The sequence below is a fragment of the Macaca fascicularis genome, chromosome 11 (genome assembly GCF_037993035.2).
Source record: "Macaca fascicularis isolate 582-1 chromosome 11, T2T-MFA8v1.1".
In the NCBI taxonomy this organism is placed as follows: Eukaryota; Metazoa; Chordata; class Mammalia; order Primates; family Cercopithecidae; genus Macaca; species Macaca fascicularis.
The window spans coordinates 6,877,746-6,899,441 of record NC_088385.1 but is presented as its reverse complement, the minus strand read 5'-3'; the positions used below and the strand labels follow the sequence as shown (position 1 = coordinate 6,899,441).

Genomic DNA, 21,696 nt, shown 5'->3' with positions numbered 1-21,696 from the left:
CAAAGCTCTGTAGGGTCATAATCGCACATCCTATCAAATGGATGAGACTAAGGCTCAATGCCATGAGGTGATAAAGCTGGGATTTATGTTCATAGCATCAATCATAGTGTCCTAGCCCTACCATTGACCTCATTGGAACTGTGAGCTGAACTCTGGCCTAAGTCATGTTCACTGGAACACGGGTATCCATTAGGGCCATTACTCTTAGTCACTTACAGTGATCTCATGTCCTCTAGTTGTTGGGCTTTATCCTAGTGGATCCAATTTGTCCTCACTGTGGAATAGATGAGCTAAAGTCCTCCTCTACTGCCATATTTCAACTTGCCAAGTTAAGTAATTGCCTGTTCTGTGGTATTCCCTAAATGAGTTGACAAAACCTTGTATTTCTCTTCCTGATTTGTATAGCTCCTGAGCTCCTGCAGGGCTTGAATGATGTTGACCAATTTACATATGTGGCTAGCAACCTGTGGTAATTTCAGACTGGTTTTACTAGTAGTGGCAAAATGCTTCTTAGAAGGAGACAGAAATGATCTTTTCCTTGGCGTTCTGTGATGAGAAGTGAGCTCAAGTTTGCAGGTTTCTGGCTGCATGAGTGTCAGATGTCTGCAAGGTCCTGAGAGAAGGAGGCTTGTGAACTTCATCTTAGTGTCTCCAAACTCTCCTGCCCTTTGCTTCTCCTCTCTGGCCCTATTTTCCCCTTTCACTGCCCGCCTCATCTTCAGTCCAACACATTAGAATATGTATTCAAGTTGTGTAAGGGGCCATCCAAATATTTCGGATGTGGAAACTGTCTTATAAATATATTTTAAAGTCAGGTGAAATAAAGTTAGTTGAAAACTTTGAAAAGAACACAGCCACTTTTAGTGATTTCAGAAAATAGAGTTTAAATGGATGAAAGCAAGCATCATATCCAGCCATGTACATTTTCAACTTTGACTTTCAAAGCAGAGAAAGAATAAAAACCTAATATGAAGAACATTTCCGTTAAATAAACTTTTTTTTAACTGAAAAAATGAAGCCCAGAAAACCTTTTATTCAGGGAAATAAACTAGGGTATAAAACTATTGTAGTGGCCGGGCGCGGTGGCTCAAGCCTGTAATCCCAGCACTTTGGGAGGCTGAGACGGGCGGATCACGAGGTCAGGAGATAGAGACCATCCTGGCTAACCTGGTGAAACCCCGTCTCTACTGAAAAATACAAAAAACTAGCCGGGCGAGGTGTGGCGGGCGCCTGTAGTCCCAGCTACTCCGGAGGCTGAGGCAGGAGAATGGCATGAACCCAGGAGGCGGAGCTTGCAGTGAGCTGAGATCCGGCCACTGCACTCCAGCCTGGGCGACAGAGCGAGACTCTGTCTCAAAAAAAAAAAAAAAAAACTATTGTAGTAATTTCAGAAAAGCAAAATATTCACTAGTTTCCATAGATCTTGCTTATTTTACAAAACAGAGTCTAAAGAGGTGAGCCTTTGCAGCAGGCTCGGAAGGGACCAAGAACCTGCACTGGCTGTCCTTGGCTCAGTGGAGCCACTGGTGGTGGTGGGTGCTATACCGGCAGGCACAAGCTTAGCAGGAACCATGTCCATGGCCCAGAAGCTCTGGCCTGTAGCTCCTTCCCTCTCCCTTAGTCTCTGCTGTCCCTAGCTGGGCTCAGTGTTCCCATTTCATTTGCATCCCTCATCAAATTGGCTGGTGAATCAAATTCATCAAATTGCATGATGAATTGCTTGTGTCCTTTGACCTTGTGCCTTGAAAACGTTTTCCCCACCGTATTCTCTGCAGGCCGCTCTTTTGTCACCTTTATTCAAACATTAACTCCTGCTGGCATTCATACCTGTTGTGGCCTGGTGGTATTCACGCCTGGGCCCTGGAACCTGGCGTGGTTGCGACAGGCCTGCCTGCAGTTGGCCTGGGGTTGTGCAGCAGCACCATCTGCCGGCCGCATCGCCGCATAGCCTGGCCAGGCCTGGAGAGCCGCTGCAGTTGCTTTTAGAAGTTTAGCGTTCGCTTGTTTTTTAAATTTTTATTTCTCTTCTTTCCCCTGCCTTGAGTGGGTCTTAAGCTTCCTGGGAAATGACAATCCCCGGCAAAGGAGGGCAGACACCTGCTTTGGGTCATCTGTTGTGTGCTACCCATTCTCAGGATAGTAGGAAAATTGTGGGATTTATTCTTGAGTTTAAATGTCTGAGGTCTATGTTTAAAAGGAGAGAAAAAAGAACACTGAAACATATACAGAACATGACCCTCTCCTTTCTCATCCCCTCATGTCTGCCAATCCGACCCCCTGCCCCAGCCCTCCGAGGCCAGCGCCCCGGGCCCCTCCCTCCACCTTCCCAGCTGGAGTGGCAGCCACTGTGTCTTTTCCGGTTTTCTCTTCCTAGTCCTTCCCTTTTCCATCCTGCACACTGTCGCCGGGGTTGTCTTCATTAGCTCTTCTCTGTGAGGCAGGATCCTGCTTATGCCTCCGGGCCTGCACCTGCCTGCCGAGGTAAGGCACGTTCCTGCACTGGGCTCATAGGGCCTCTTCTGTCATCTTCAGCCTCCTGCCTCACCCGTGATGCCAGGCGCTGCGGGAGCGTTCCTTCGTCTGCGCCTTGTCAGCTGTTTCCTACCTGGAATTCCTCCTCCTTTCCCCTTTGCCCAAGTCTTCCCGTGCTTCATAGGTGTGCCCTGTGAGACTCTCTGCAGTGCCCAGTCTTAGTGGGCTCTCCTTTTGCACTCTTACTGCTCTTTTATTTTGTATTTTTACAAACAGCTTTACTGAGGTATGATTTACATGCCACAAACAGCACATATTTAAAGCGTACAATTCGATAGATTTTGCCATATGAACACACCTATAAAACCATTGACATAACCAAGATAACAAATTTCCATCCCCCAAAAGTTAGCTTATGCCCTTTTAAATATATCTCTCAACCCTAGACAGCTACTGGTCCGCTTTCTGTCACTGTGGATTCGTTGACATTTTCTGGAATTTTGCATACATGGAAACATGCCTACGCACTTCTTTTCTGCCTGGCCTCCTTCACTCAGGATAACGCTTTTGGGATTCGTCCATGCTGTTGTGTGTTTTGATAGTTTTCTCCTCCTTGTTGCTAGGTAGTATTCCATGGTGTGTGTGTCACAATTTATTTTTCTCATTCAGATTTTCACCAGTCTTATTTCCTCACCTTGACTGTCAGCCATTCAAGGGCTCGGACAGTGTGTTCAGACCTGCCCATGACGGGCACTGTCTCTATTGACGAGAAGCAGTTGTAGTGCAAGAGACTAGGCCTGTGGTGTCTTGGGCCAGAATGCTAGGTTCAAAGCCTGGATGTGCCACTTGGTCAAATTTCTTAACTTCTTGGTGCCTCAGTTTCATTATTTGTAAATATAGATGATACTACTTACCTGGTAGGGTTATCATTAGGAAAATAAATGTAAAACTCTTAGAAAAATACCTTGAACATATTTATTATTAGTTATTTGTGGGAGGCAGCAGAGCATGGTGGTTTAAAACCATGCATTTGGGCCTGGCGTGGTGGCTCACACCTGTAATCCCAGCACTTTGGGAGGCTGAGGCAGGTAGATAGATCACTTGAGGTCAGGAATTTGAGACCCAGCCTGGCCAACATGGTGGAATCCCATCTCTACTAAAATACAAAAATTAGCTGGGTGTGGTGACGCATGCCTATAGTCCCAGCTACTTGGGAGGCTGAGGCAGGAGAATCGCTTAAACTCGGGAGGCAGAAGTTGCAGTGAGCTGAGATCATGCCACTGCACTCCAGTCTAGGCGAGAGAGAGTGAGACACTGTCTCAAAACAAAAACCAAAACATAAAGAAACAAACCATGGATTTGGATTCAAAGCCTCACTCTGTCACTGTTCCTGTGCACACCTAGCGAGTGCCTTAGCTTTCTCATTGGAAAAGTGAGGGCAATGGTAAAAAATATCCTCACCATAGGATTGCAGTGAGGATTACATGAGTGATTTAAATAAAGCTCTCAACACAGTGGCACGTAGCAGGTGGCATTTGAATGTTAGCTGCTATCATTTATTGAGTGAGTGAAAGGTGTCAAGGGCAGGACCAGAGGGGTTAATCCTGAGGGAGGGCAGGGCACTTTGGGGGAAGGGGGACCTCACTTGGGGGTCTTTGATCTTCCTTCTTAGCTGACTGCCTACCATGGAAGTAATAAGTAAGACCTTCTTGACCTGGGAACTTCTTAGAGTCCTTTGAGCTGCTGGATAAGAATGTGTTTCTTTAGGGGCAGTTTCGCTTGAATTTAATTTTAAGTTTAAATTTAACTTCATGGCTGAATCCAGAGGGAGACTAAGTCCTGGCTCTGCTTCTTATTAGTGGAGCTCTTTGCTGTGTACCCTGTGCTGATCACAGTTTCTCACTCCTTACAACAGTCCTGCAAGGCAGGCTTGAGTACCCTCATTTTACAGGTGAGGAAACTGGGCACAGCGGAACGCAGCCCGTGTTAGAGTTCGGGAGTTCCTGACTTCAAAGCCTTGTGCTGTGGGGCTGTGTGTAACTTTGAGAAGGCTGCTCTCTACCCTGGGCCGTCTCTCATTTGAAAAATCAGAGAGCCGCACTCAGGCCTCTGAAGTCACTGCGGGCATCAAGAATGTGATGCTTTCAAGAGTTTTGCTGTCCTCCCCACAGCTCTTGCTATTGTCTGAAGTCAATTTCAGAAAGAAATGGCTTTTTTTTTCCCCCAAGCAACATCCCAATTTCTCCTTTGGCTTGAGAAATGACTAGCAGGTGCGATCCAAGAACTCATTTTCTTTCCTTGCTTGGTTTTAGCATTGCCAACAGAGAAGGGTATAGTGGAAGTTTCCACGTTTTAGTTTACAAAGCACTGTGGCGACCACCTTTCTGAAAGCCATTAGAACCTCACAACCTCCTTTTAACCTGGTTTTGTTCATCTGTGAGGCTGTCAGAGGGCTGGCTCAGGGACTGGTCCTCGCCGCAGGCAGGGAGAGCTGACCTCTGTGAACTCTGGGCTTTGTACCTAGAATGTCCTGTGCCCTCTCTGAACCTCGCTTTCCCCTCAGTTCCTGGAAGCCTGGGTCCCAGACCACCAGCCCTGTCAGATCTGCACGTGTCTCAGCGGGCGGAAGGCCAACTGCACAATGCAGCCCTGCCCCACGGCCAAAGGTGAGAGTCCTCCCCTCGCTGGTGCCTTCATGGAGGAACAAGGGCCCCTGCAAGGCCCCCCAGTGACCCATCTTCATCCCTGGCAGAGCAGACTTGATTACTGGCACCTGGAGTCCTGGAGTGGGTGAGCTTCCTTGCCCAGCCTGCATTTTCCGTCGCTGGGCCTGGGAGCCCCATTCTGCATCTGGGTTTGACACTCTCAGACTAACCCTGGCCTCCGGTCCCCAGCAACGCTCAGACTTAAGAGTCCCTGGAGGGTAAATGTGAGGGTGTCACCAGGAACATGGGGACGCTCATCTGTCAGAGGGCCCGTGGCCTGGATCCTCGTGGGACGATTATACAGAACTCATACTAGTTTTCAGGGAGCAAGAACATTTCAAATCCCTCCGAGGCTGTCCCACTACTCATTTCTCTGACTTTTGTGGCCGTTCCTCTCCTTCAGCTCCCACCTGCGGCCTCTGTGAGGTGGCCCGCCTCCGCCAGAATGCAGACCAGTGCTGCCCTGAGTATGAGTGCGGTATGTGTCCCACCGGGGGGATGTCTTCAGGGCCCAGCCCCAGCCCCAGGGGGGTACCACGTTGAGGGTGCTGAAAGGTGGCTCTGTTCCCAGGCACAGGGTGTGTGAAAGGAGGTGGGCAAGGACTGACTAGATATTCCAAAAAAATAGAAAGGGTTACCTCTGGAGAATAGGATTGGCTTCCTAGAAGAATCTTCTGTAAATTACTAAACGTAGGTTTGACAGGATTAATGGGGTGATTGCTGATAAGAATGGGGTGATGGCTGGGGACCGCAGAGATACACTGAAGAAAAAACCATGCCAAAGCAGCCCATTTTCCTTTTCAGTAAGATTTTGTGGCCGCTAGATACAGAGAAGACCACATACTGGGCACCTCGAGTTGGGCAGGTTATTTGCTAGAGGTTTTCATGCTAGCCCTGCAGACTACTCTGTGAATAGTGGGCTCGGTGAATTCAGAGCTGATGGAATTATGGTTAGCATGGCAGGAAATCATTAGTGCCTTTGTCCTTATCCTGTCCAGTGTGTTTGTTGCTTATACAGATGAAGACCTAAAGCACAGGCGTGTACAATTTGCAGTGATGCAAATCTTGAAGGGAGAGCAGATAGATCAGGGGGCAGTCCAAGCAACTAAAAGAAAATCATATAATTGGAGAAACTTGTTTATACTCATGAAATTGATCAGAAATAAATAGAAGTCCCATAAGGGAGGGAGATGTGGCTTGAGAACAATTTATGTAAAGGAGGTCTTAGAATGTTGGCAGTAGAGAGAACTAGAGGGATCATTTATTTTAAGCCCCTCATTTTATAGACATTACTAGGCTCCTACAATGTGCCAGGCACTTTGCCCTTACTATTTTGTGAAATCCTCAGACTGATCCTATAAGGTAGGGTATCCCACCTTCCAGAAGAGGAAACAGGTCTAGAGGATCCAAGTTGACTTGGCTGAGATGTGGAAGGCCCTAATGGATGATAAGAATAATCAGTATGACTTGGATTGATTGATCTGTCCGTCCGTCCGTCCGTCCATCCATCCATCCATCCATCCATCCCCATGTTATCTCTGTCCCCATTATCATCACTTAACCTAAAACAGTAGAAGTCTGCATGAATAGGAATGTAGTGTCCCACTCACAGGTAATAAGAGTAACCTTGCTGAACTCTGCATGGACGTCTCTCTTTCTGGCCTTCAGTGTGTGATCCGGAGAGCTGTGACCTGCCCCCAGTGCCTCACTGTGAAGGTGGCCTCCAGCCCACACTGACCAACCCTGGCGAGTGCAGACCCAACTTCACCTGCGGTAAGGCCTCTGTGGATGAGGAGGGGTGGTATGGCCTCTCTCCTGGCGTGAGGGAGGTCATCCTCTTTCTCAGGGACCTTTTCCAAGATGATGTCGTTTCCTGTTTTCTACCTGGCTGAATCTGGGTTGGGAGTGCATCTAGAACAGAGGGGTTAGGGTCACACCTGCACAGGATCCTTCTGGCTGCATGCTGCTGAAGGATACCAGGTGTGGGCACAGCCACAGGCACCTCCTTGGGTTTATGAAGAAGCAGCTGGGGCTGAGAGGAGGAGGCCTCTGAATCTAATCTTTATTTGTGCCCATCCTCCTGTATGTCATTGAGGGGAGGGAATGACTTCCCCTCATCATTGGATCTTATTGCCAAACAAATTTATAGTTTTTTTTCCTCTCTGAAGGAGTATATATGTAATCACTATATACTATAATTTAAACATAGTGTTGGACTAAAATAAGACACGACAAGAAACTGAATTCTTTGTTTACCTACCGAGAGTACCCACTCTAACTCCACTGGTGTTCTTGTCTGCTGATGTGGACTCTCCTCTGACTTCTAGATGTGAGACTTCAGGGGTGGGAGGGAGAGCACATTGTGTTTGAAGGGAGCTAGAAACAGGCAAAGGACACACAGACAGGATTTGGTCTTTTAAAAGTGACACTGGCTTTGACAAGATTGCTGGCATTCTTTCATTCCACACTGATTGCTGGCGGGCCTAAAACTGTAGGGTATTGTTCTAGGTACTGAGGTGGGGATAGGGTCACAAAAACTCCTGGCATAGAACAGTGCTTAGCCAGGGCATGGTGCACCCAGGCCTATTGGCCTTAGAGATTCTACATCTGACACCTCTGAGAATCAAGGAACCCGCCCCTTCCAGATGTACATGGGAAAGCGATAGAGCAGGGATGGAGCAGCCTTCACTTCTCCTCCGAGTTCCTAGCTTCACATTTCCCTTTCTGATTAATGTTCATATTTTTCTGCAGATGGACTGCTTTTTTGGTAACATTGAATAGCTCCCAGCCCGTGAGCTTGGCTCTCACACATTTCTGACTTAATCTTCTGAGTCTGAAGCTCCCTGGCACCCTATAGCATAGCTGAATACTTACGAACCCTGGCTGGGTGCATTGCTCAGCGTGGCCTTGTCCTACCCTCAGCCTGCAGGAAGGAGGAGTGCAAAAGGGTGTCGCCGCCCTCCTGCCCCCCGCACCGTTTGCCCACCCTTCGGAAGACCCAGTGCTGTGATGAGTATGAGTGTGCCTGCAACTGTGTCAACTCCACAGTGAGCTGTCCCCTTGGGTACTTGGCCTCAACCGCCACCAATGACTGTGGCTGCACCACAACCACCTGCCTTCCCGACAAGGTAAGGGCTGCTCAGTTCTGGCTGGTACGACCGCCAAATATGTGCTCCTTATGGAAGGTTTATATCCTACCCAGCCTTCCCCTCCTGCCCAAACTAAGTGCTACAAGGCTTGGTGGGTGGGCAGTCAGCATTCCAGCTCAGCCTGAAGTGGAAATTGACTTAGGGAGGCATTTCTTGTGAGCCTCCTATGTACTAAGCATGGCTAGATGCTGAGGTTACAAACAATGTGTAAGACATGGTCTTTACCGAGCTTATTTTTAGGTTAGCTAAGGAAATAATGTGATTGCATGGATTATTGAGAGATCAGTTAATAGTTATATATGTGTACATGTGTATATATATAAATATATACTTATTTATTTGTTGAGATGAGGTCTTGCTGTGTTGCCTAGGTTGGTCTTGGACTCCTGGGCTCAAGTGATCCTCCCACCTCTGCCTCTTTAGCTGAGATTACAAGTGCACTCCACCACACCTTTATTGTTGTCAGTTTATCCATCTATCCACCCATCCATTCATCCATCCATCTACCCATCCAATAGTTACTAAGCAACTACCACACTCTAATAGAATTGGTACTGTGTTAGGTGCTATGGGAGAGATGTTAAGATGAAGTTTCTATGTATGCTCTTGTTAGTATATATGACAGTAGTCTATAAACTGAATATAATAGTGTCAACAAATGGTACAGATTTTCAGTGCAAATAGCAGTCTTACAGGTGAAAGAGCCACCAAGATGAGCTATTGTTAAAGATTTAATTGATAGGGTGTGGAAGTGAAGGGCGTGAAAGTGGCAGAGAATTGAAATGAGCCAGAACTGCAGCACGAAGACCTGAGCATGGTCACAGCTGCTGCATTGAGGGGAGTCCTGACATGAGTGACAGAGAAGCCACAGTCATCTCTCCTTGGAGCCTGTTAGGGCTGGAACAGATCTTTGTCTGGAATGCTTAAGACCTCTGTTCCCCTCTGGATGCTCTTCCAGCTCAGGGATTCTAAGCACGTAGTTTCTGGAGAAGCGTGCAACAAGTCTAGGAGGCTACGGTTGCTGCTGCTGCTTTCTTATGTCTCTGTTCTCCTTCTCATCTTCCTGCCCACCCCTCCTGCCTTGCCATTTTTCTATTAATGTTTCTTATGTGTTTTTAATCTATAGTAATGCCACTCCCTGTTTTATGCCTTTGATTTGTTGGGGAAGCTGGGTCATTTGTCCTGTTGAATGTCATGAAGTTTGGATTTGACTAGCAGCTACCTCATGGTATTGCATAATGTGTTCCTCTATCCCCTGTATTTCCAGGGGACTAGAAGTTAGACCCAGGGGATTCATTACATTCAAGGTCAATGCATTAGGGAGGCTAGAGGCACATAATGTCTGTCTGCCTTCCTGCCTGCCTTCCCTCCCTTCCCTCCCTTCCCTCCCTTCCCTCCCTTCCCTGCCTTCCCTGCCTTCCCTGCCTTCCCTGCCTTCCCTGCCTTCCCTGCCTTCCCTGCCTTCCCTGCCTTCCCTGCCTTCCCTGCCTTCCCTGCCTTCCCTGCCTTCCCTGCCTTCCCTGCCTTCCCTGCCTTCCCTGCCTTCCCTGCCTTCCCTGCCTTCCCTGCCTTCCCTGCCTTCCCTGCCTTCCCTGCCTTCCCTCCCTTCCCTCCCTTCCCTGCCTTCCCTCCCTTCCCTCCCTTCCCTGCCTTCCCTGCCTTCCCTCCCTTCCCTTCCCCCTCTGCCTTCTCTTCCCCCTCTGCCTTCTCTTCCCCCTCTGCCTTCTCTTCCCCCTCTGCCTTTCCTTCCCCCTCTGCCTTTCCTTCCCCCCTCCCTTCCTTCCCCCCTCCCTTCAAGTCTCACTCTGTCACCAGGTTGGAGTGCAGTGGCGCAATCGTGGCTGATTGCAACCACCTCCTCCCTGGTTCAAGCGATTCTCCTGCCTTAGCCTTCTGAGTAGCTGGGATTACAGGCACACACCACCACGCCCAGCTAATTTTTGTTTTATTAGTAGAGATGGGGTTTCACCATGTTGGCCAGGATGGTCTCGATCTCCTGACCTTGTGATCCATCCTCCTCCTCGACCTCCCAAAGTGTTGGGATCACAGGCATGAGCCACCGTACCTGGCCTAGCTTCCCACTTTCAAAGATGGGACTGATTATGTGTTCAGATGAAGTCAACCTATTTCTGCATTGTAAAGTTTATCCCGTCAACAGTTTAGTTTATCGTTTTAATATTTATAGGTGTTGTCTGAGATTTAGTATGTCATTAGGAGTTTCAGAATTGTGACTTCTCACTTCTATCATACTGATTGCATTTATTAACTGGAATTCTCCTATAAGAAAGAACTTTCTCCCAGCTGTTTTCAGTTACCCTGAAATAAAATTACATTAGACAAAGCAGAATAAAAGCAGAATAAGGGCTTGATTTTTTCCTTTCCAGTTTTCAGAGCCATTAGTTGATACCCCAGCAACTGTCAAGGACAGCCAAAGAGGTTCCCCCCCCCATCATTATGAATTCATGGATGCTTATGTATTTGGTGTGTGTTGATTCATTGTAAACTTTATTTTTTTGATACTAAAATTGCCCTCCCTGGGGTAAATGGGGGCTCCTTGAAGTCAGCTTTGGAGCCTGTTGGCATGGCCTCATGAGTCTTTTGTAGTTTTCTTGCTTTCTGAAACAATAAGGCATGCCAGGCTCACCCTGGGCATTTCCTGTCCTAGTCCTTGGATCTGCCATTTTGACAAAAGTCCCTCTACTTTTTAGTACAAGTGGTATTTAGACACAAAATCTGGGTGCCAAGAATATTTATGGCTCCTGGGTTGCCATTGCCTTCAGACCTTTTTGGTGAACAGAGCTTAGAAATACATGTTTTTAAGAGAGGATAAAAACTAAGTTTGTAGTGGTATTTCTGATTCAGATTTAATTATGGGACTTTACTTCTTTGATTTTTTGGTTGTATCACTTCTAAGTTGAAAATTCTGGTTTCCTAATATAATTAACTACTTATTTGCTTTATCTTGCAATATACCTGTAATAGTTTCAAAACTAACCTGTAAACCTAGCACTTTGGGAGGCTGAGGTGGGCCAATTACCTGAGGTTGGGAGTTCAAGACCAGCCTGGCCAATATGGTGAAACCCCATCTCTACTAAAAAATACAAAAAATTAGTTGAGTGTGGTGGTGTGCGCCTGTATTTCCAGCTACTTGGGAGGCTGAGGCAGGAGAATTGCTCGAACCCAGGAGGCAGCGTTTGCAGTGAGCTGAGATGGTACCATTGCACTCTAGCCTGAGCTACAGAGTGAGACTTTGTCATAAATAAATAAATAAAATTTCCTTTCAGTTCTTCTTATCCTAAAAAAAAAAAAAAAACTCATTGGGAGATACATAGTGTAAATACTAGGGTTTGAAGTCATTTGAAATAATTATTGTAATTATTATATATATAATATATAATTTTATATAAATATTTTATACAAAATAAATTATATATAATTATATATAAAATATATAATATACATTATATAATTGTATACTATATATAATAAATATATAATTATATAGTATATATAATATAGAAATTATGTATAATATTATATATAATTATACATAACAGACTCCTGGGAATATGTCTTGTTTTATAATTTGGGCTTTAAAATAATTTAAATATTTTACACCATAGTAATTTTAAATTTTAAAAGAAATAAAAAGCAATCCCTAAAAAATGGAAAACAAATTGAAATATCTCATTAACTAGATATCAAGTAGGTGGCACATTATTATTATTATAATTATGTTATATAAATAATATATAACTACATAAAAATATATAATATATAATATAATCAATAAACTATATAATTATATTTATATGTATTATATATTATATATAACAATATATAATATATATTTTATGTATAATATGTAATATAATTAAATAATATATAACTAAATATATAATTATTATAATTATATATAATAATTATTATTATAACAAGACATATTCCCAGGAGTCTTACTCTATCTCTGTTTTCTCTACCTTATTCCTTCCTCCACCCTATAATTTATATACATGAATTCTATAATATATAGTATATAATATATAGCATATGTTATGTTATATATAATATATGTAATATAGTATATATTATATTTGTAATATGTATTATATGTAATATATAATACATCTATGTAATATATAATGTATAGTATGTATTATATATGTAGTATATATATATCTGCCTGTCTCAGCCTCCCAAAGTGCTGGGATTACAGGCATCAGCCAGCCACCGTGTCCAGCCTTTATAATTTTTATTAGTTTTCTTTTTGAAAATATGAATTTTATACATGTTTCTTCCCATTTCTCATAGAAAAGTATATTATGAATTATATTTTAAATTGTTCTTTCTCATTTAACAATATTTGATGGAGATTATTCTGTGTCAGTGTCTAGAGATATGCCTTATTCTTTCTTATAGCTGCATAGTACTCCATTACATGGCAGCACCGTAGTTTTTTCCCAACAAGTCCCCTGTTGGTGGACATTTGGGTCACTTCAGCCTTTTGCTATTACTAATTGCAGTAACAAACAGCCATATGCATCTGTCATTTTGTGGACTTGGCAGTGTGTCTTTGGGATGGATTCCTAGAAGTGAGATTCTGAGTCAAATGGTAAATACACATTTACTTTTGCTAAGTATTGCTAAACAATTCTTCTCCATAGGGATGGTAACATTTTCCTGCAGGCCTTTTAATAGAACAAGGGGTCTCATTCAATAAGTTCATTTTACAGAAGCTAGAAGACTGAGAAGATATATGATAGTGCTTTTGAAATGTTTGAAGTGCTATTATGGCATTCACAGGATGGAGACCTATTTTGCATAGCTTTGGAGGGCATACTTGGGATTAATTTCAAAACTGACATTAAGTCCCCTGATCAAATAGCTTCCTTAGCTCCTCATTCCAAGAAAAGGATGTCCGAGCATTGTCTGTGGCGTGCGTCCCAGACTTGCCACGTTTCCCTTTCAACCAGCCTTTTTCATCTGTTTTCCCACATCTCTGCCAGAGCCTATGGTTCTTCCAAATGGGATCCCTTGTCTCTCAAACATATCCCCTGCTCTGTGTCCTAGAGTCTTTGCTTTCTATGTTCCTAGTCATCTGTGGGTAAAGGGACACACGTTCATAGCCCCTGCGCAACTTGCTTGTAAGTAGGCAGAGGGCTAGAGAGGATGGGCTCCAAGTCCAAGGACATTACTGGGTCTGGGAATGTGGGTACAGCTTCTCGGTGACATAGGAAGGAGTGAAGTGCAGTTAAGGCAGGAAGAAGTGAGACCAAGGCAGAGCCAGTGTGTTGTATTCAAGTCTGTGGACCATGAAGGCCTCACGAGGGGCCACCCCTCAGAGACTGGGGATGGCTTTTCTAAGGCTGGCAGGCAGGGAAAGGAAGAAGATGAAATCTGTTTTATAAGCAGTCCTGCATATGGGCAGAGACCACATTTGGTTTTATATATTGCCACATTCTCAGCACCTAGAGTGGCTTCCGTGTAGTAGGTGCTAACTCACTGTTTCAATGAACGAAATGAGTTCACTCACGAAAACTTATGTCTACAGGTGTGTGTCCACCGAAGCACCATCTACCCGGTGGGCCAGTTCTGGGAAGAGGGCTGCGACGTGTGCACCTGCACCGACATGGAGGATGCTGTGATGGGCCTCCGCGTGGTCCAGTGCTCCCAGAAGCCCTGTGAAGACAGCTGTCGGTCGGTGAGTGGGACAGAGGGGCTGGGCATGCCTGGAGCCATCAGGGCAGGAAAGTAGAGGAGGGCATTTTAGGAAGGGCAAGAAAGGTTCTTTTTTTTTTTTTTTTTTTTTTTTTTTTTTTTTTTTGAGATAAGAGGCTTGCTGCGTCGCCCAGGCTGTAGTGCAGTGGCACAATCTCGGATCACTGCAAGCTCTGCCTCCCGGGTTCACGAGGAAGGGCAAGAAGGGTTCTTTAGTGACCTCTGGTTCAAGGCTAGGGGTGTGGGAGAGCGGAGGGGGTTAGGGCTGGATAAGAAGAAAAAGCATGAGCAAAGGATTTCTGTGTCATCCTTCTGCAGTTCAGGCCTTAGCTAATGGTCACGTCTGTTGTATGGCCTTAAGTCTAAAGGACTGGTGGAGTAGGTTTGAGCAGAGATGTGGGGAGGACTAAATGCTTAGAAAAGAGGACTTGATTTCCTTTTTCTTCCACCCTCATATATCACCTTCGCCTGTCCCTAGAACAAACATATGCTCTGAATTTTCTAGGATTGTCCTGGTTTCAGTGTACTCTGGTGTTTCCACGTAGACTGTTGATTTTCAGGCCGTGTTTATAATTTGAGGTACGGAAAACATCCCTGTTCTCCAAATCCAGTTTGTGGCGGCTGCCCCTGAGGCTCCTGTGTGTGCTGGGGTGCCCTATTCTTGCATATTTAGGGCTGATCAGACCCTGAAAAGGGAGCACCAGTCTGCAGAGAGGATTGTAGGACAAATTCTGCTTGCTGGTTTAATGCGCTTATTACTACATTATCATCAGCAGATAATGATATTAAGAGAAGAGGTGCCAGGGCAGACAAGCACATACATCTCATGATTGCTTTTGCAAATGTCAACGGCAGTGAAGACAGAGCTCCTGAAGGTGTTTTCGAGGTGAATGGTTTGATGGCAGAGGAGAGCCTGAGGACAGATCGCGAAACCCAGGCCCTTCACCTGCTGTTCTGCCTGCATTTGGGTACTGAGAGTGAGTGGAGTTGCTCAGTACCTTTGAGAAAGGATGATGCTGTGGTATCCAGATGTTCCTTTGGGAAACACTAAGCTTTAGAAACCCTTTGGTTTTCATCTCCTCTCACAGGCCACCTGAGGCCAGGAAAATAACTTGCTGTCAAATAAAGAGAAGTGCTGTTTACAGGTCATTTTTAGGATATTGACACCCACTATATTTCGTGTTTCAGTGGGGAGTTTTGCTTGCAAAGAATAGAACCCATTCAGACTAACTACAATAAGAGGGGATTTGTAGAAAAGATACAGGAGGATCTCAGGAAGTGTAGGATTTGTAGAAAAGATACAGGATCTCAGACAGGAAGTGTAGGATTTGTAGAAAAGATACAGGAGGATCTCAGACAGGAAGTGTAGGATTTGTAGAAAAGATACAGGAGGATCTCAGACAGGAAGTGTAGGATTTGTAGGTGGGCACCATGGTCCTACAGCATGTGTCTCCATTTGTCCTAAGAGCCGGTATTTGTGTCCATCTGCTCCAGCTCCTCCCTGCAGGCCAGCTTCCTCTGTGCAGAAGTTTTGCTTTCTCATACATTTTGTTTGCACACAGCTTTATCAAATCTCACTTCAACTCCACACAGCTTTTCAGATCCATGGTTCATCCTTTTCCAATCTGACTTAGTCGGTCTTTGTGTTTCATGGATCAGCTTCTCAAGAGGAAAGTTTGACAGGCCCAGCTCAGCCCTTGGATCGGGTCCACTGTCCAGTTCATGCTCTGGTCCAGTCAACTATTGGGGGAGCTGCAGGTCCTGGGGTATAATCCTGGCTGTGTAGAAAAGCTGGGGACAACTTCAAAAAGAAGATGAGCAGGGAGGTCAGGGCAGGAGTGGAGGAGGAAACGTGTCTAGAACTCTTGACCATGTGATTGCTCTAGGGAATCCAGTGCCCTGTCTTAGAGGCTGAATGTTCACATCTTCTGGGGAGGAGAAGGGGAGCGTCGTGGTTTAAAATCTCAGGGGATGTGGGAGGCTGGGCTTGAATCTGTACTGTGTTGAGTGAGGTGGGAGCTTAAGTAAGTTACAGATGGTCTCAGACTTCATTCTGCAAAGAGGGTAGTATTGTTAGCGTTGTTAGCTCTGGTCTGATCTCAGAGGCACTTGGGCTCATATCTCCCAGTCCATGTGTTGTCTGGGTTGTGACAGAAAAGAAAGGACAACACTACCATCGTCACCCTGAAGCCACAGTGTGCAGAAACACACTTTGCCCAAGCTCCTCTGTAGTTCTCTGCTCTTCGTGTCAGAGGAGTGGCGGCAGGTAAGCGGGGGCGTTGGCGGCTTCTCAGGAATGTTCCAGGTGGTCCTCAGGCGATGGCCTTGCTTCCGTGTCCATAGTGAGAGGAGGCCTCCGCCTCTCTACAAGCCTTTGAGGGAATTTTCCATGAAGGCTGATGGCCATCTGACTCCTCACCCGTAGGCTCCTGAATCAGGCTCAGTCGAAGTGTAGGAACTGTGTTCTGAGAAACCGAAGGAAGTCCGTTCGATTTTATTCACTCTGTGATACTCCTCAGGAGGAGGAAGAGGGAGGGATGTTCTTCCCAGTATCAGACGGGGAAACAGGACCACCCCAGGGAACGGGGTTGGCCACAGCCCCTGTAGCTCACAGGAAGCCTGTGGACACTGGAGGGTCCTGACCTGAGCCCAGAGCCCGTCCTGTTAGGCTGGTTCAATCCACAACTGCAGCGTTGCCAAAGGGTCAGTCTGATCCAGGAGGAGCTCTTCAAACCGTGCTCCTCAGATCACCTCAGAGGGGACAAGTGACCAGAGCTTGGCATCTGCCACCTCCATTTCAGTTACTGCAATTGTGCTTAAAGGATCGTGCTGCTAGATAAATTCATAATTTATTGTTCAGTGCGTATGTTTTCAGGTTGGGTGGCTAATAGACCTACTTAGTTCCATTCTTAATTGGGAAACCAATGAAAACAGGATGGAGAAGAGAGCCAGGAGAAGGGCCTGGGATGTGTATTTTGATACAAGATATCAAACGTAGAGATAAGCGAGGGAATTTGTCAGAGGAAGGGAAAAGAAAGAATTTGAATAATACAGGTTGGACCCTGGTTATGCAGCCGGGAAACAGGGTAGCTGTGGGGGTATGGAGGGGAATCTTAGATGGAAATTTGGAGGCATGGCTAAAAGTGTCTGGGTGTGAGAACCTAGCGGGGCTGTGGAAACAGGCATCTGGCCCGGGAGCCATCCATAATATTGACACTCTTTGCTCATGGTGAGAGGCAACAGGAAACGACAATAATATGCGGATCTCGATCACTCAGCCTTCTAGAGAGGCGCGTGAGAAGGACAGCAGATCCCTAAAGGTATTAATTACTGTCTTCTGTGTTCTTTGAGTCTGTGTTTCTGGCTCCCTGAGGCCTTGTTTTCTTTAATGGCATTTTGTATGTTCTGCTGTATCGTGGAAGGTGTGTACACAGATTGAGTCATCCTAATTTGTTGTCTTCTCCATAGTACCTAGTACATCGTAGGTGCACAGTAAATGACTTGAATCTTGGCTGATAAAAGCCTGGAGACAGCTCGCTGCACACTGCTGGGAGGTGGGCAGGGATTGTTAGTAGGTCTCGTGGAGACTGGGTGGGGTTGAGCCAAGTCTCGAGAGTGTTGAGCCCTTCCAGAGAGAGGCACATGTGTTGTGCATCTTCAGATTCTGCCCTGCTTGGGAGTGTGCTTGGGGAGCACTGCAGGCTGCCATCCACACCTGTCCCACACCTGTCCGGAACAGCTGTGGTTACTCTTTCTCTCTTAAGGACATAGCTCCAAGATGGAGCATAGTCCTGGATTCTTTGTTCTTGGCTCCTGGGACAAACACACTGTCGTCACCTTGACTATTCTTTGTATAGACTTTTCAGAGGAGGGTTTCAGTCTATTTTCATCATGCTTTAGCCAGATTGGAGGACCTTCTAGAGGCAAAATGGGCTGACAGACTCCCAGGATGCTGTTCTCCCTGGCATGCTTTCTGGGGAAGGTTTGTCTGTTGCTCTCTCATCTCACTTTTCTTTTGTAAAGAACACCATACCCTATAAATTACTAGGTAATTGTCAAGTTTGTAACCTTTTGGGGAAGCCCAAATCACATTGGTGAGCAGTATTGGGATCAAGTGTTCGTCTGGTATGGGAGGGTAGCCCTGCGAGAGCAGAGACTGGATCCCAGTCATCCTGAGTGTTCCCCCCGGTCAGTGAGGGGCCCTAGAGTTGGCCATGATGGTAGCAGCTGCTGCTAAGTGAACTCTGAGCTGTCTTTAATACTCCCACAGACTGGATCATGGCCTCTCTCAAAGTGGGATCTTTCAGGAAACAGAATTATATCTGCAGCGGATATAAGACTTTGTTTAGTGACCTAGTAGTTGCTGCTACTTGGCATGACCCTGAGCCTGGTTGACAACAAAGGCGAAAACGCCCAGACCAGCGATCACTCAGCAGAACCCCAGGGCTCAGTATGCAGGAGGCGTAGGTAAGAACCCCTATGTCTTTGCTGCTCAACTGTCCTTGCTCTGTTTTTTCTGCTTTTCCAGGGCTTCACTTACGTTCCGCGTGAAGGCGAGTGCTGTGGAAGGTGCCTGCCGTCTGCCTGTGAAGTGGTGACCGGCTCACCACGGGGGGACTCCCAGTCTTCCTGGAAGAGTGTAGGTCCAGGCCCCCGGGACAGGGAGGAGGGCAGACCGGGGCCGCTCCAGGGACCAGTGTTGACCTTAGTTTCATCTCATTCCCTGCCCTTTGCTTTCCCCACTGGGCGTTTCACCCAGCTGTTGGTGTTACCCAGATGCCAGCTGGGATGACCTGCCCCTTAGGAACTAGTTAAGACTGCCTCAGGCTTCCCATTTTGTAGATGTTGGGAGAAAAGCCCAGGGCCGTCTCGGGGGTATTCATGCTCTCATTCACCTGTGAATCCGAGGTGCTGTGGCTGAGCGGCTGGCGCTGGGAGGGCCTCATCACCCCTCCGAAGTGCCACAGGCTGCAAGTACTGTTCTGGACCACACTGACCCAGGCAGCGTCCCCAGACCTTTTCACTGGTTTCTACTGAAAGCTCCGTGGTGGTCTTAGGGAGGTGGAAAACTTCACAACCCGGAAAAGGAACAGCATTTCCCACAGTCCCTCGGCTATTCCTGCAGGTCTGGCTGGGGCATCTTGCCAGCCCCCCATCGCCCCACTCTCGTCCTCTCCTGGCTGGCCCAACCCTGCCAGTCCCTTCTTGTAACACAGAGCAGTTCAGCTGTCCCCTGTGTGCTGCCAGGTGCTCTCAGACTCTGATGCTCATCAAGCCATTTTCTTAAAAACAGAGGATTCTGTCTTTGGGGATTTTAGTCCAGATGCTAGGAGAATCACAGTTCTTTCAGTCTGGTCAGAAGGATAAGGAAGGTGGGTAGTAGCCAAGTCCTGGCAGTCGTGGGAGCTGGTGCTGGGAGGAGGTGAGCTGCCCATATGGGCCTTCCCTCTGTCTCCCTCAGTAAGACCAATGCGCTTCCCTTAGGAAGGCCAAGGGTCTGCTATCTTGTCCTGAGCCTTCCCCATCTCCTACCCAGGCCCATTACCTTTCTCCTCCCCAGTGATAACAGAATGACTCACTGGGCTTTTTCAGGCGAGTTTCCACCTCCCCCTCCAGTCCGAGTTGCCTATGTGTTCCCTTCCCTGTGTTCTCCCCTCCCCACCTTTTAGTGCTTCTGCTCCCATGTGCCCTGGATAGAGGCAGGTTTTATTCCTCTTTCCCAGGGTCAAGGTACAGCTCAGATCAGAGGCTGCCCCATCCTGGAGGGGCGGAGAGCCGGTCCCTTTGTGCTCATTACTCCTGCCCCTTTCCCCATCTCTCGTTTCCCTTCAAGGCCCACCCCACCCTGCTCCTCATCGGTATTTGCAAAACATAAGGTGACCTGGGCTTCTCTCCTCTACCTCAAGTCTCCATCCTAACTAAAAAACGTGGGTGATGGCAGTGGTTTTGCTGCTGAACCATATCGGGGGGCAGCGGGGGTGGTGGCAATGGGTGCTCTTAGTGAGCTGGTGGCCATGGCTCGGTGAGTGAGTAATCAGAGGAGGGAGAGGTCTAGAGGGTGGAATCAGGCCTGCAGGGGAGTCAGGAGTGGGAGGTGAAGAGAATGGTTGCAAGTGTTTGGCATTTTCTACACTTCATGTGGAAGGAGAAGAAACAAGCAGGCACCAGGAGAAGTAGGTCAGGGCCTGAGATGGCGGCAGAGGGCACCTGGTTACATGCCTGGGTGCTGGCCGACACAGGGCACTCGCGGTGACATTTTCCGGGGAAGATCCTCCTGGTGACTTTTCTGAACCATGGTCATGGGTCCTTTCAGTGCTTTTGGCCCATGGTGACAACCCTTGAGATCAGGCTACCTGTGTGCAGCCCCGGACTCTTCATGGACAGATTGCAGGGCTGTTGGGGTCCCAGGCCAGCCTTCTCAGGCTTCTGCCAGCTCCCTGTCTCCCCCTACCGTGGGAAGTAGCACCAGGCTGGGAAATGGGTTGGGCTTCCCCGCTGCACCTTCCTCTGATGGCCCACACTGTTGCTTCTCGGCCAGAGTGTCTGAGCTCAGCTCAAACCAGTGCTGAGGAAGGGAGGGTGAGTCCCCTGGCTTCTCCAAGGTGCTTGCCTGGGTGCCTCAGTCAGGTGATGTTGACCCAGACTATTTGAGTGGCACTCACTGAGATGAGCCCCACTCATCCCCTCCATGGGCCCTACCCTGTGGTGGGGACTTACAGGTTAAGCCAAGCCTCACATCTAGAGTCCAAACCAACTCCCTTCCCATTGGGACCCTGGGCTCTAGCCCTGCCCCAGTTTGTTGGACTAATTCTGGTGCCCTTCAGGTCGGCTCCCACTGGGCCTCCCCGGAGAACCCCTGCCTCATCAACGAGTGTGTCCGAGTGAAGGAGGAGGTCTTTGTACAACAAAGGAACGTCTCCTGCCCCCAGCTGGAGGTCCCTGTCTGCCCCTCGGGCTTTCAGCTGAGCTGTAAGACCTCAGCGTGCTGCCCGAGCTGTCGCTGTGGTAAGTCGTGCAGGCTGGGGCTGTGTTGGGCTGGACTGGGCCCCATCTTTAAGCCTCTCTTTCCACCTTTGGCTCCTGAATTCTTTGCCTTTTTAGCAACTTAGGGAAATGGATAGGACCGAGATCGTCCCATCTGCTGCTACTGCTTTTATGAGAAAGCAAATAAAATGAGAAAACCGTAAGAATTTCCCGAAGATCACTACATAGCGAGACTGGGATTCGACCCTAGGTTTCTCTGATTTGGAGACCACCTTTGTATGCTGTGACGTTTCACCCCGGGGAAGGCGTTCAACTTGCCACCCCGACCCTGCCAACAAACAAACGAACGGCAACAACAACAAAAACTAGTTCTCTCAACCATATCCTGCTCTGAATTTTGTTTATTTATTTGTTTGTTTGAGGTGGATTCTCACTCTGGAGTGAGAGGCGCTATCTCTGGATAGGCTGGAGTGCAGTGGCGCTATCTTGACTCACTGAAACTTCTGCCTCCTGGGTTCAAGCGTTTTTCCTGCCTCAGCCTTCCGAGTAGCTGGGATTACAGGCGTGTGCCACCACACCTGGCAAATTTTTGTATTTGTAGTAGAGATGTGGTTTTGCTATGTTGGCCGGGCTGGTCTTGAACTCCTGACCTCAAGTGATCCACCCAC

At 47.2% G+C, this 21,696-nt stretch overlaps 1 protein-coding gene across 6 annotated transcripts in view; it reads left to right on the top strand.

The window, feature by feature from the left end:
* The window catches only part of VWF (von Willebrand factor), a 184,290-nt gene that overhangs the window by 143,079 nt on the left and 19,515 nt on the right, over positions 1 to 21,696 (top strand). For all 6 annotated transcript variants that reach the window (XM_005569887.5, XM_065523605.2, XM_015430272.4 and 3 more), the window contains 7 exons: positions 5,036 to 5,138; positions 5,581 to 5,655; positions 6,846 to 6,950; positions 8,100 to 8,305; positions 13,878 to 14,027; positions 18,573 to 18,683; positions 20,869 to 21,049. In XM_005569887.5, the coding sequence (XP_005569944.3) occupies positions 5,036 to 5,138; positions 5,581 to 5,655; positions 6,846 to 6,950; positions 8,100 to 8,305; positions 13,878 to 14,027; positions 18,573 to 18,683; positions 20,869 to 21,049 (931 nt within the window). The remainder of the gene's footprint in view (positions 1 to 5,035; positions 5,139 to 5,580; positions 5,656 to 6,845; positions 6,951 to 8,099; positions 8,306 to 13,877; positions 14,028 to 18,572; positions 18,684 to 20,868; positions 21,050 to 21,696) is intronic.